At 47.7% G+C, this 14,302-nt stretch overlaps 1 protein-coding gene across 1 annotated transcript in view; it reads right to left on the bottom strand.

The window, feature by feature from the left end:
* LOC125760359 (uncharacterized) overlaps positions 1–9,746 on the bottom strand; it is a 102,112-nt gene extending 92,366 nt beyond the window's left edge. Inside the window, exon 1 of the mRNA XM_049420324.1 lies at positions 8,559–9,746. Within this exon, the coding sequence (XP_049276281.1) occupies positions 8,625–9,677 (1,053 nt within the window). The 5' untranslated portion in view covers positions 9,678–9,746 and the 3' untranslated portion in view covers positions 8,559–8,624. The remainder of the gene's footprint in view (positions 1–8,558) is intronic.
* Positions 9,747–14,302: the final 4,556 nt, after the last annotated feature.

Raw genomic sequence — 14,302 nt, 5'->3', positions numbered from 1 at the left:
GCACCGCCCGTCAACTTTCGGGTCAAAATGTTTTACTATTGCAGGACACAACAAGGTGTTGGTCTCCAGGCGCCTTAAGGTTCGTTCATCGGCTTTACTCAGGCCCTTAGCAGGGACCGGGAAAAGCCGATTGCGTTCGCAATAGTGAGCCAGAATTTCTTTAAATCGCAGAAGCGGTTAGCGGTCGAGCACCATAACCACTAGACCACCGCGGCTGGTTAGGCATGTAGTGGAGGCAAGGGCGGTAGGTATAAAGAAGACTCGGTGACCCCCATATTCTCAAACAAGCCTGTTGATAGCTAGCACGTGACGTCGCGTACGCAGATTAAAGTGCTGGTACTCTAGATGGCAGCTTTGACGTCGAGACGTCTCGTGGCGACTAACCCGTTTCATTGTGATAAAGACGCTGCAAGAACGTTATTCGCCTATGTATGCGTCAATAACGAAAGAACCCGCGTGCGATGTTCTGATAACGTTGCGTGACGTCACAAACTTCGCCTTCCACCATGTCGGTATTCCTAGCGCTCGTACTGGGCGCTCTGTTTTACGTCTTGGTGTTTTAGCGCTGCATCAATCATGCCAGTGACGTCAGTGCAAGCCATCTAGTTCAGCCTTCACTCGACCGAGCTGAGCACAGCGACGTCGCTCGACTGAGAATGACGCAACATGTTCTCAATAACTGATGACGATTATCGTTCATGCAGTGACTCCTGCTATCCACTGGCGGCGCTACCATCAACTGTCTCTAGTCAAGCTGGAGCGCCGAATGAAGGAACGTTCTACAATGTACGGCGTTAACACGGGACTTCTTTGTTCTTTGTTCTAAAGCTTTTTTTGTCTTTCGGACCTTACGCTGCGCCGCATAGGTTATACGTCATCTCGCTTAAAGGGCCCCAAAACCACCTCCGATCATTTTTAACATTTCATGTAAACGCCCGCATCGAGTTCCGAATGCCATCAAGATCAACAATTCCAAACGCGGCAGCGCTACGAGCCGCGGGTGGTCCACAAAGTCCAAGAAACGATCCTTTCTCCTCTCCGGGCCTTTCGGTAATCCCCAGCGTTGGCCGTGACGTCGAGATTCGCGTCTGGTCATGTCATCCACAAAAAGAACCTGTTTTTCTGCTCGCAGGTATGCGCGCTCGCCGCTTTCTTCTCGCATGGTGAGGAGGACCACTCGGCCAGGAGGAGAGACGAGCCTACGAACAGAGTGTAGCGAAGGAAAGAGCGAAACGAGCGATGGCTTCTTTTGGATCATCAACCGCGTGTAACTTCGCCATTACGGCGCCGTTTCGAAAAACTCTCGCGGCTACGCGTTTGTCGAAGACTCGTGCACAACTGCAACACCACAACTAAACTTCGACCGTTGTGTGGTTTTGGGGCCCTTTAAGCAATATGGACGGTAAGGGTGGAAAAGATTCGTAACGACGTAATGGTTACAACAAAGTAATCCCGGCCCCTTCCTTCAACTTTGCTAGAACGAGGTTTACACTGTACAAGTATGCTGCCATGGACGATTTTAAAGTTTTTCTGCTCTGTCTAAAAGCAACAGCCGATACATCCTTACGATCTCCAAAAGGTTCAGGATTCCGTAAGGCCTGTTGACGTAGTCGTGCAGGCCGATGTGGATGCCCAGCCTCCTGGCGATGATTCGAAATATCGACGGCCGCGGCCTTGGCACCGCTGCGTATGGTAAGATAGTAATATTACTACAATTCTGTGCCCAGCTAGGACTGAGGAACTTGCCTAAGTCGGGAATATCAGGGAGTTCCGAGGCGTTCATGCTGCTGCGGCCCATCTCCACTGTTTTCGTCTTCCACTGTGAGGTGGCTGCTTGGCACCCGCTGGTGTGACTCAACCCACTATAGGGGAAGAAGAAAACTGAAGCAGAGAAAAAAGACGTCGTTGATCCCTCCGTCATAGCAATCGGTGTAACACGAAAGTGAACCGTGTCTTCACAGGAGTATAGTTGATTGTTCATTGTACATTGATGTGAGCTTGCACAATGTCTATTGGTGTTTGCCAGCTATGTCACCGTTTGACTTGGATGCACCCACGTTGACTCCTAGTGCCATATCTTCGTCCCAACGACTAACGTCCATGATCGTGGTTAAACCTTTGTGGTAGTTGAATTGGTTAACGTACACGTGGACACATGATATGGGAATCCCGCGCAAAGGTGGGATCAGCAAGCACGTAATAAACACTGGTACTCGATACGCACTCATTTAAAGCGTCGTCATTTCAGAACAGAAACGCCAAGGCATGCGCTCCCCAGTAAGATGACAACCTACGTCTGTGCCCATGCATTACCGCACAACTCTTCAGGAACGCGAGAGGCAGATAGATTGATGAAAAAAAAGCATGGCTGATCCCTCCGTCATAGGATTCGGTATAACACGGAAGTGAAACGTGTCTTCACAGAAGTGGTGCTTATTGCGTAGTGATATATGAGAGCGTGAGGGTGAGACAGAAAATTAGGTGGGTAGATGAGATTAAGAAGTTTGTAGGTATAACGTGGCAGCAGAAAGCACAGGACCGGGTTGATTGGCGGAACGTGGGAGAGGCCTTTGCCCTGCAGTGGGCGCAGACAGGCTGATGATGATGATGATGATGATGATGATGATGATGATGAGAGCTTGTACAATGTCTATTCGTGTTTGGCAGCTATGGCACCATTTGACATGGATGCACCCATGCTGACGCCTAGTGACATGTCTCCATCGCGACGACTAAGGCCCATGATCATGATTAAACCGTTGTGGTAACTGAAGTTGTGAACATATATTTGAACACAGCGAATCGTGAATCCCGCGTAAAGATGATATCAACAAGCTCATAATCAACACTGGTACCCGGTATGCACTTCTCCAAAACGACGTCAATTAAGGAGAGAAATGGCACGATGTGCGGTTCCTAGTAATGGGTAACCGACGCCTGTGCCCATGCATACACTACCACACTGCGCTTCAGCAACACGTGAGGCAGAGTTTCGTAGCTTGAGCCGCAAACGCGTGCCTCCCGCTGGCCTCTGTCTCGCTCCACCAAGGCACGACATTCGCCCGTCGAAATCGTGTCCTTTCTGCAACGCGTATTGCAGTAGTTTTGTTAGTCGGTGCTCCCGCAATCGAAGCAGTCGGCGGCGGAGAAATCCCGTTGTTGCATGTGGAAGCTGCACTACTCCGATGAGCTGGCACACGCTAACACGAAGCGAAAGGCAAAGGACATAACTGCGTCTAGGGTGCCTCGGCGACGCCAGCGCGGCAAGTGTCCCTCGCTGGTATCGAGATGCTTTAACCATGACCTCCGATATCGCGCACAATGCGGGGTAAGCGCTAGTGAGTGTCGATCGTGACGCATTACTTCTTTTCACCTCTCACAGACGGCGGCACCGCCCCGCCGACCTACACCGGCAACAAAGAGCACCGTGCGAGAGAGAGTGTGTGAAAGATATAAGGCGCGTTCGGGAAGCGTCCAGCATCTGTCGGGCGCTTACTGTCGCGGCTGCAAGGTCGTGGGTTCGATTACGAGCGGCGGATTTTCTTCTCTTTCTCACCCGCTGCAGGCGTCCCATTTTTGAACGTAACAACTTGTAACGGAAGCACTTGGTGGACCACGACATAAAGCTCTTTCGTGTTAAAAAAATTTCGGCAGATCCCACGCGTTGTGGCAATCTGTTTCATGCGAAGCAGTCAGCGAGTACTTCTATGTTGTATTTTACGGCTTTGAGCCAAGTGGTACGAGGTGGCTCGACGCGTTTTTGTAAGCGAAGCAGCTGTGTGCACATCGTGGACTTACCAGGCACGTCGACAAGGCTCGCGTTTAGAGGTAACTTATGGTGCAACGTAACATCAGCCCTCACGTTAGAGTACATACGTCAGTATCGCTGAAACTAAGATCACTTTATGGTGCAGTCATGTGAATATCGTACGCAACTTTCGTTAATATATTCCTCCGGGGTCGAGCAATGCTTCAATATAGCTTGCTGAATCATAGGAACACAAATTCAATACTTATTAGACTGCTATAAAAGCGGAGCCAACACTGGAACCACAGAGGTTAATCTGATCTGACGCCTGCGTCGTAGGAGTACATGTAATGTTTATTGCTTTCTTGTAAAATTAGATAGCCAGCACCGCCACCACAACTGACGTTGCACCGACATTATGCCTGTATAGGCTGTTTTTCAAACCGGTTTATATACCTGGCGTGGCTGTGTGGTAGAATACCTGATTGCCACGCAGAATGCTTGGGTTCGATTCCTGCTGGGATCCTAATTTCTATTTCCATTCGTCGGGCCAACGCTGCCGATGTCGGTTTTTCTTAACGCTCTCGCGTTTAAACTACCAATGTCTGTTCTCGCTGTTCCTGGGTAGATATAAACTGTCAATCACCTGTGGCGCATACCCGTATACCGCGGCCCGTAGTAAACGGGTATGTGCCACACGTGTCTGGAGGAAAGGGTTTGACGACGTACGCGACAGGATTTTCGCGTTATTCATGTCGTAACCCGACAGTATTATTCGTCAAATCCTCTTACCCTCCCATGCGAATTCTGGTCTACACCAAGTGAAGGAGGCGATCATGAGAGAGCACCCGGACGTAGGCGGCTAGATAGACAGATAGATAGATGCGTAGATAGAAATGCTCAAAGTGCGAAAGGTTCGCTAAGAAATGCTTCGCATTTAAAAAAGCTAAATTTCATCAAAAAGCAGGTGCGGAAGCATCAGTGTTACATGGCCATCTACCCGAGGTTGACGGCGACATGGGTGGCAGAGATCGTAACTTGATCCGTGCACGCGGGAAGGCGCTCCGCTTCCCGCTGGCGAGTCTCTCTCAGCACCAAAGCACTCACGGCGCGATTTTCACTCGTCGGCGTTGTCGCCTTTCACTCGCGCTTATTGCAGCAGTTTTATTAGTCGGTGCTATCGTACTAGAAACAGTATACTGTGGAGAAACACCGTTGGTGCATGCGGAAGTTGCACTACTCTGACGACGAGGCGTCACGCGCTAACAGAATGTGAAGGGCAAAGCACGTATCTGCGTCGTCACCGAACCGTATCATCCAGTACGCCGCATTGCACTGACCGTAGAGCTTCCTACAATATGGCACCGGAAGCGTCCGTTGTGGATGGATGGATGGATGCTATGAGCGTCCCCTTTATAACGGGGCGGTGACATGTCTGCCACCAGGCTCGAAGGCGAAAAAAAAAAGAGAAAGAAGAAAAAAAAGCTTCCTTGTTTCATGTTGTCCTAATGCCTTATCTACATTGATTAAATCTACGTTATTATACCAAAAAATATAAATTCACGGTCCATCTCTCTGCCTCTTAAGGCAGAATGACCTTATTTTCCCCCATTATTTATTTTTGTACTTTATCTCTACTTTTCTGCCACCAATACTCTAACCGTCTCTTACTTATTTCTATCGCGGACGTGTTCAGCTTTCCATTGTTGTCCCTAAAGCCCAAGGCTTCATGTAGACTCGTGCCCACACGTATCCCTGGGTGAATATCGCCACATTCAATCAGTACATGTTCCATCGTTTCCTTAGTTCCCCCGCAGCATGTACAATGTTCTTCTTCGTTACTGAATCTCGCTTTATAACTACGCGTTCTAAGGCAGCCCGACCTTGCTTCAAACAGCAAGGCGCTTCCCCTTGAATTATCATAAAACCTTTCCCTCCTTATTTCGTTTTTTCCTTTTCGGTAGTTACTCAGAGCCGGCTTCTTTTCCATCGCTGTCATCCAATAAGTCCTCTCCGCCTCTCTGACCTTCCGCTTAATGCTCCTTGTTGCCATATCGCCCGCACTGCCAGCCATATATTTACTGGTGAGCCTCCTAGTTCTTTTTCTCCACTGCGTGTCAACGCTTTTTCTATACAAATACCTGAAAACCTTCTCTGCCCATCTACTCTCCTTCATTTTCCTCAGCCTCTCTTCGAATCTCATTTTGCTCTGCGCTTCCCTCACTTCAAAGCCTGTCCATCCCATATCACCCTTTACCGCCTCATTTGTCGTCTTCCCGTGAGCGCCCAACGCGAGGCGGCCCACCGTCCTTTGATTTACATCCATTCCTGATTGCACCTCTGACTTCATGCACACCACTGAGTTCCCAAATGTAAGCCCCGGAACCATCACACCCTTCCACAGCCCTCGAAGCACCTCGTACCTATTGTATCCCCATAAAGCTCTGTGCTTCATAATTGCAGCATTCCTCTTTCCCTTTGCTACCGATGCTTTCTCTTGTACCTCCATATATCTGTCCCCCTCATTTACCCATACTCCGAGGTACTTGTACTCGCTTACCCTCGGTATTTTTTGGCCCTGTATTAAGACCGTATGGTCTCCGTGATCATTGAATACCATCAATCCACATTTTGCTGCACTAAATCCTAGTCCTAGAGCCTCACACTCCCTTCCGCATATATCTGCCAGTCGCTGTATATCATCTTGACTGTCCGCAAATAAGACAATATCATCAGCATAAAATAGACCTGGAAGTTTCTGCTCAACCATCGCTCCTGTTTGTGTGACAAATTAAATCCAATGTTGCTACCTTCTAGCGCTTTTTCCATCCTCGCCATGTACAGCATGAATAACAGCGGGGACAAAGGGCATCCCTGTCTCAGCCCCTTGCTAATTTCAACGCTGTCCTTGCTACTTATTCCTTCCCATTCTATACAAACTGTATTTTCTCGGTATATTTCCCTCAAAAGCTGTACACAGTCGTCACCTATGCCCACTTCCTTCAATATATCCCACAAAATTTCCTGATTAACGTTGTCATACGCCCCGGTGATATCTAGATAAGAACAAACAGATTATCGTCTAACCGCCTGTCGATTCGAAATCCATTCTGAAGTTCTCCCAAAATATCATTTTGTTCTACCCACGCTTCTATTTTTAATTTTACTGCCTGCATCGCCAACCTGTATAGCACCGATGTAATTGTTAGCGGTCTATACGAGCGAATGTTATCCCTTTCTCCCTTGCCTTTATAGATTAAGTTCATTCTACTTTTTCGCCAACTGTCTGGTATTTCCCTTTCCTGTAAGCACTTTTCTACGGCTTTCAGCAGTGCTTCTTTAGTGTTATGTCCGAGTTCGTTAATGAGGCTGACGGGAACCATATCTAAGCCCGGAGTAGTGCGCTTAGGAATTTTTCCTTCGGCCTTCTTCCAATTGAAATTCTCTAGTACAACATCTTCGTCGGTTGCACCCCTTTGCGTACTTTTACTCACCGGGGGAATCCCCTGGGGGACCTTTTTAAACGAATCGGCTGTTATCTTTCGGATGTAACCTAGCGCTTCATATCCTTCCAATTTATTTCCTCCTTCATCTACCATATGTTGTTGCATTGTGACAGACTTCCTACCCAGCGCTTTTAGGTGGCTCCAAAATATCCTAGGCGCAGCCTTCTTTTCGCGTATCTCTGTCATCCAGCGTTCACTTTCACCTTTAATTTTTGCCTCGACTAATTTCTGCACAATGGATTTTTGCTCTAAATATATTTCCCATATTTGGTTGACTTCGTCCTGTGGCCGCTTCTCCTTTTTTGCCTGTCTGTGCTCCCGTGATGCCTGACATCGCATCTCGATCGCTTCCCGGATTTCTTTGTTCCACCAACTTTTTGGCTTTTTCTTTCCTTTCCAACAAATAGTTTTCTTCTCTATCTCTATTTCTTTCGTGATTACATGTAGCAGCTCACTATACTTCCAGTCTTTGCCTGGTAGTTCGTCTACTTTTTCCTCGACTCTTGCGGCTATATTTGTTATTTGTTTGTCATTTAGATACGAGCTGCCAAACTTTGATTCTATGTTCTTATTTTCAGTTTTATATCCCATTTGTAATATTATGCGTTTATGATCACTACCCAAGCTGTTAATGCCTTCTTCGTCTATTCTCATCTCTCTAAGTTTGTCATATATTCCTTCTGTCATGAGACAGTAATCAATGCTCGATTGCCTGTTTCTGACTTTCCACGTGATCTGCCCCTCACACTTAGGCCCCACGTTAACTATCTCAAGACTATGTTGCTCGCAGAGATCTAGCAATAACTTGCCATTGGTGTCTGAATATCCGTCAAGGTCATGAATGTGAGCGTTCATGTCCCCTAGAAGGATTATCTCGGCATCATGACCAAATTCTTTAATATCGGTGCTTATGCATTTCACTATCTCCAGATTCTTTTCTCTGCAGTTATTCCCTGTCCACAAGTAAGCTACACCTAGCCACGTTTTCTTTCCACCTACTGTGCCCGAAACCCATATGTGCTCTGAACACGTTTGTTTCACTCTCTCCCATTTTGTTCTGCTATGAATTAGCATTCCAACCCCCCCACCTCTCCTTTCTGATGTGATCCTGTTACATCCTTCCCAAACATAATTTTCAATATGTGGTGGCTCTTCCAAGTCTCTAAGGTGTGTTTCTGTAACCGCATAAACACCTATCTGTTCCTTGTTTAACTGTCCCTCAATCTCTAACCATTTTGCCTTTTTTCTGCCACCCTGCATGTTAATGTAACTAATTGCAACACGCGCCTTCTCCCTTCTTTTACCTTTTCTCTGTTTTTTCGCTATACTACCTGTCAAAGAGTCCCCCTGGTTGTTTTCCTCATTACAAGCTACCATGGGCACCGAAGGGCCCGCGTGCCCCCCAAAAAAGCTACTGCGCGTCCTGCAAGACGCCAACCCACCTCATGGCCAAGCCTCCTATCGAAGTGTATTCCGTCTCTTCGAAAACCACCCCACCTGTGCACCTCTCTGTTTATTTCCACTACATCGGTGCCTTTATCTCTACTCATCTGCCATATCTCTTTGTTTGCGTCGACAACCGCTCTTTGCAGGTTGCCGTCACGCACCGGTACCTCCGGTATTGTGCATACCACTATCTGCACCTGAGGGGAAATGGCGCGCATGTCATCGACCCCTTTCGCCAATGTGGTCGCTAGTTCGGCTGATTCGTTACTCAAGACGTCGTTTAGACCTCCCGCGATTATCACGAGGTTACGTCCATTAGACTTAGTTGCGAGTTTTGCGTTAGCTTGTCTCATCACTGATCCCAGCCTATGGCCCGGGAACTTCCCTATTAAAACTCGTTTGTCGCCTCTCACCCTTTCCTTGACTGCTTCTGCGCATGTAGCTAAATTCGAGTCCCCGGCGATTATCACGTGATCCGACTTTTCTGCTGGACTTTCCCGCACCTGGCCACTGCACCTGTTACTAGCGCGTGCTACTGCTGTTGTTTTGTCCACTCCCGTTCCCAAGACTACTTCGCGGAAGGTGGGTCCTGTGACCCTTGCACCTGTCTTTTCCAAACCTGTTTCCCCCTTCGCGCCTACCACTGTGAGGGTCGATGCCCCATTGTTCCCGCTGTCGCTTGCTTCCTTGTTCCCCGTGGCTACCTTTGCTGGCATGGCTACCTTTGCTAATCCCTCCTCGGCTGACTTAAGCCTTTCCGCCATAGCCATCGTTTTTTCCCGCTCTGTCGCTACCGCTTTCTCCAGCTCGGAGATTCTCACCACGAGCTCATTCTGGGCGGCCATCATTATTTCCATCTTCGCCTCTAACTCGCATTGCTTACACTTGGCGTCAGCTCTCTCTGTCGTCTCATCCTCACAAACCTCTATTTTCCGCCCCATTCCGCATCCTGAACACTTTACGGTCTTTTTGACCATGGCTATAGATCGTTCACGCGGCGTATTAGATACACTTAATGCCAAATGATATCACAAAACTCCGCAAGTATGTTACACTTTAAATCACCCGTGCACCTTTCAGCCACGTGGTGGCCGAACAAACAAATATTAAAAAGAAAAAAAACACCCGAAGCGACTGTCACACCCCTTTGTACCAACAGTACAAAGTTGTAAGCTCTATTAGGCTGCAATAAGCTCTATTAAGCTAGTGGCTTAACTAAAAAAACAAGCTCGAATCATGCAAAAAAAAAAACAACTTATCTGACGCTGTCATTCCGGAGCCCACGAAAAACACGTCCGTCCTCTAACACCACCGAAGCGCCCCCTGACGGCGCTGGTCAGTGTAATATTGCAGTACTTCACCGCTCCCTGAAGGCGACACCACCCGTGCCAACCAAGAACACTGTGAGAGGGACAAGGTGTGACTGTGTGAGAGATATAGGCACGTTTGTGAAGCCTCATACATGAGCGCCGGTAGCTCAGTGGATGGAGCGCCCGGCATCTATCGTCGCGGACCAAGAGTTCATGGGTTCGATTCCGAGGTCATCGGAATCAAGAAAATTTCTGTTTTTTTCTTTGTCCTTTGTTCGTGTGCATTTTACTGACGTTTCTTCCGTGACGGAAATGACGTGAGTGAAGTTTTTATGGACTCCGGCGCAAAACACTTTCGTGTTAAAACATTTTGTTTTAAGCGCGGTGTATCTTTACCTTTGGTAGATGGCCTCATCACTCCAGATATATCCAGTGACCTCTGTTGTGTCCTGGGCCCGATTCACTGGTTGATACGCCAGGCCCTTCGTTGCGAGCACGGTGGAAGGCCGCGGGATCGAGTCCCGGTCGTGGCAGCCGCATACCGATGGACGCGAAATGCTTGGGGCCCGTCTACTTAGATTTAGGTGCACGTTGAAGAACACAAGATGGCCAAAATTTTCGGAGCCCTCCCCTTCGGCGTAAATCCCCACCAATTATGACGGCAGTCGCGACGATGGTCGTAAGAATATTGGCACCTACCCACTCAGGCGTAACGACCAGGAATCGCGTGGATGTAAATATGATTTTAGAAATCTCAATTTATAGTAACAGTTTATTGTAATAGCTTAGTGAAGCGCTTAGCTGCAGTTCGCGTGTATATAGCGTTGCAACTATACAGTGACCAATGGCTGTGGGTAATCAAATGCGGGACCCTACGCTCACGCCTATGTCTTTGTGTAAAATAAATTCTTCTAACCCGCAGTTTCCAGCGGTCTGCATCGACGCGACATTCAGCGACTCGGTACACCTAGAAAGTTGAAGGCGCCTGTGTCTTGCGTTCGACTCTGGACCCGCCATGCCAGCGCAATTACGGCGAAGTAGAACGAGAGATAGAGAAGTTTCTTTACAGAAAGGCAGAGAGGTCGGCCTGAGGGATAGTATGCTCTAGCCTGCTACTCTACACCGGGGAGGGGTAACGGGGAAGAAGAAGAGTAATGGATGACGATGATAAGTTATTGAGGTGAGTATATACAGTCCAGTCAAGCTGGCGCAATGCTATAGCGGTGCATCTAGTCCAGTGGCTTGTAGAAAGGCTACAACCGCTCTTACGGCCACAGTTGCGCTGTTGGCATCAGGCCAAGGGCCTAACACAACCTCATCAGTTAGTGACCTATTATGAAATCGTACAAAATAGGAAATCACTTTCTGTCGTTCACGTGTATATGCTGGGCAGGCACAAAATATTGTCACGTAGCCAAGTACGATGCCGGGTTCTTTCAGAAAAGAACGTTTATTAGAGCGAACTTGTGCTCCGCCAGAGATTCAAAGCAAAAACGTGGGCGGCGAAGAAGAGCCGACAAAACGACGTGCGTAGGCGACCGTCGGCGGAAAAAAAGGGATACCGCGGCGTTATTCTTTACGCACCATCGGATTACCCCGATAACTCTAGTCTGGTGGCGACAGAGCGAAACACTCTCCCGCCATCAAAATGAGACAGCTAGCGCGACATAAAAAAGAGAAAGAAGGAAACATACGCTTTGCTTCGAACGTAGATAAGACGATCGGGCGCGGCCAGACGTTGGCCACAAAACAGCTACGAGAACAAACGATGAGGCATAGTTCGTGGCAATATGTGGTCGAGTGTTTAAGCGCTTGACAGTGATCACTGATCACTATTGGGAACGGTGTCGTTGCAGCGAAGAAAAGTTCGCGGAGAGCACTGCGTAGCACGGTTGAAGCAACATCCGGGCATCAGTACATTCGAACCTCCCCCCCCCCCCCCCCCCCCCTGGATCCGCCCGTATTCGTGAATATACGGCCATGTTATGAACGCTATAGGTTGCATGGCGAGCATGTGCGGCTCGTCGAAGCGTCCATCACTGAGCTCTTTCTCGCCCATGTTTCTTTCTGTTTCTTATCACACTGAGAACGGGTAAAAGAGCAGAATTTATACAAATGTTAGAAAGCGATAATTTCGAGCCGGGGACGTATGAATGTTGGAGAGAGACAACATTCCGATTGAAGTGAAATACAATGAGAGCTTTCGAGAACAATTCCTTATATACGTAATTTCTTTATACACATTTATTACGCAATTCTTCAGACATGACACGCGTGACACGGCAGGATCACATCTGGCACACTATCACAATGAAATTAAAAGCTCACAGGGCCCCTTGTGTACTCGCCTAAGACGACGCAAAGGCGAGAGCCACCTTCTTTTCCTTTTTCTTCTCAGTGTATTGATCCTCCCCTGCCAACCTCCGAAATCTTTCTGCACCTCGCCTGGTTTTGCACTGCCTCCGTGATCGGTCCACTTTAGACCAAGCGACGATGTCACGTGACGACGCCAGCATATTACGCCACGTTATGTGACGTCACAAATTTTGGCGATCTGTGACGTCATATGGCGACGTCGACACGTGATGATCTTTAGCACCACTCGTGTTCACGCCGACGCCCCTGTTCGATTACGACTCGAACCCAGATTTACATCCGGTTTTGAAAGCTCGCTGAAGTCACGTTATTATCGCCAGAATATTGCCTCTGTAAAGCTTAGTAGCCACCTCTGCGTGCCCGTTAAGTAACATCACGGGGAGATGCGTACTGAACGACCATAAGAGAACCGACTGATTCACGCCCGCAGTAGCTGGTAAAGACCGTAACAAATCTTCGTCCTGTCAAACAATAGAAATGCGATGTGGATTTGTTATGCAAGAATTGTACGAATAGGTTTTAGAGCTACGTAATTTAACACCTATCATAGGTAAACATACAATTTACGGTAACAAAATCAGAGCTCGAGGTGTGTTGCACTTCGAAAGATAAATGAGAAAATTTTGCAGCTGTTGGAATAATTCCCATAATAGCAGCGGAAACCGTCATAAATTTAGCGCACCAGTTGCTTCATATCGCGAAGGTCGTCACAAATGACAAACCGGGCACCTTTCTGGCGGCGAAAATTCCAGTGGCTCGTACTCAAATACTGGGATGATTTTTGTACTCCGACAATTACAGGCTGATAAAATGGGATGACTATACATAAACTTATATCTGGAAACAAATTATTATTTATCAGGGAAGTATATAACCGCATAAACTGATTATACTTAAAATATATAAAATAAAGTTTACCGAACAGCTTATGCTAGAGTGGTATTAGTGTTAAAATAAGAAAGGTAAGAAAAACTCGAAACAGCCCGGTAACCTTTTTATAGCTTGAATTTATTCAAACATACGACCATCTTTTCGTTAATGCATTTCCATTTATCTAAAGTAGTGGGGACAAATTTCACTACACGCAAATTGTCCCCCGTTAATTCACGACACTTGGAGTTTATTCGCGATATTTGCAATTTTCACCGAAACGGAGCCAGCTCTAAATTTCTTTAGTCACAAGCCGACCAGCAGCAGGCCGGTTTTGCTACATAGACTATTTTACGGATTTGTTTCGGTGCCGCCATATTGGGCTATAGTCTGTATATTTAACTACACGAACAGTGCTATATGGTAAACGCATACGCATGAAAACAGTTGGGTTTGTGCATTCGACGTTTCACGAACTCATTACTTCAAGTCGCCAAATACGAAAGAGAAGCAAGTCACAAGGTCCCTTATGCATTTGCCTAAGTCGACTGGACAGCGAAAGTCTTCTTTGTCTTCTCAGTCGACTGTGTTGATCCTCCCACCGTACCTAACGTGGTTGCACTGCCTCCGAGATCGGAGGCATTGGAAGATTCCTGCACCTAACGTGGTTTTGCACTGCCTCCGGGATCGGCCCACGTTTGACCACGCGATCGCCGATGTCGTGTGATGACGTCATCATGTGACGTCACGTTCATGACATCATTGTCCCGTCGTGGCGATGTCTGTTTTAGCGATTTGCGGCATCACGATGTCGTCGTAGGGTGACTTGATGGTGATTTTTCGCATCACTCGTGTTGACGCCGGCGGTCACTCTTCGCGTTCGCTAAAGCATCTAAGGCTTTCGCCTTAAAACAAAACATTCGTTTAACAATGTGGCGTTCACATGGTGGCGACGCCCATGTGTATTGCGTGAAATTGTCTAAAGACATCACCCCGTAAATCAATGTGGCGGCTCTTTAATCGAATCACAGAAATTCTTCTCCGGC

The sequence above is a fragment of the Rhipicephalus sanguineus genome, chromosome 11, assembly GCF_013339695.2.
Source record: "Rhipicephalus sanguineus isolate Rsan-2018 chromosome 11, BIME_Rsan_1.4, whole genome shotgun sequence".
Lineage (NCBI taxonomy): Eukaryota > Metazoa > Arthropoda > Arachnida > Ixodida > Ixodidae > Rhipicephalus > Rhipicephalus sanguineus.
The sequence above is the reverse complement of the archived record's forward strand: the minus strand, read 5'-3'. Positions and strand labels throughout refer to the sequence as shown.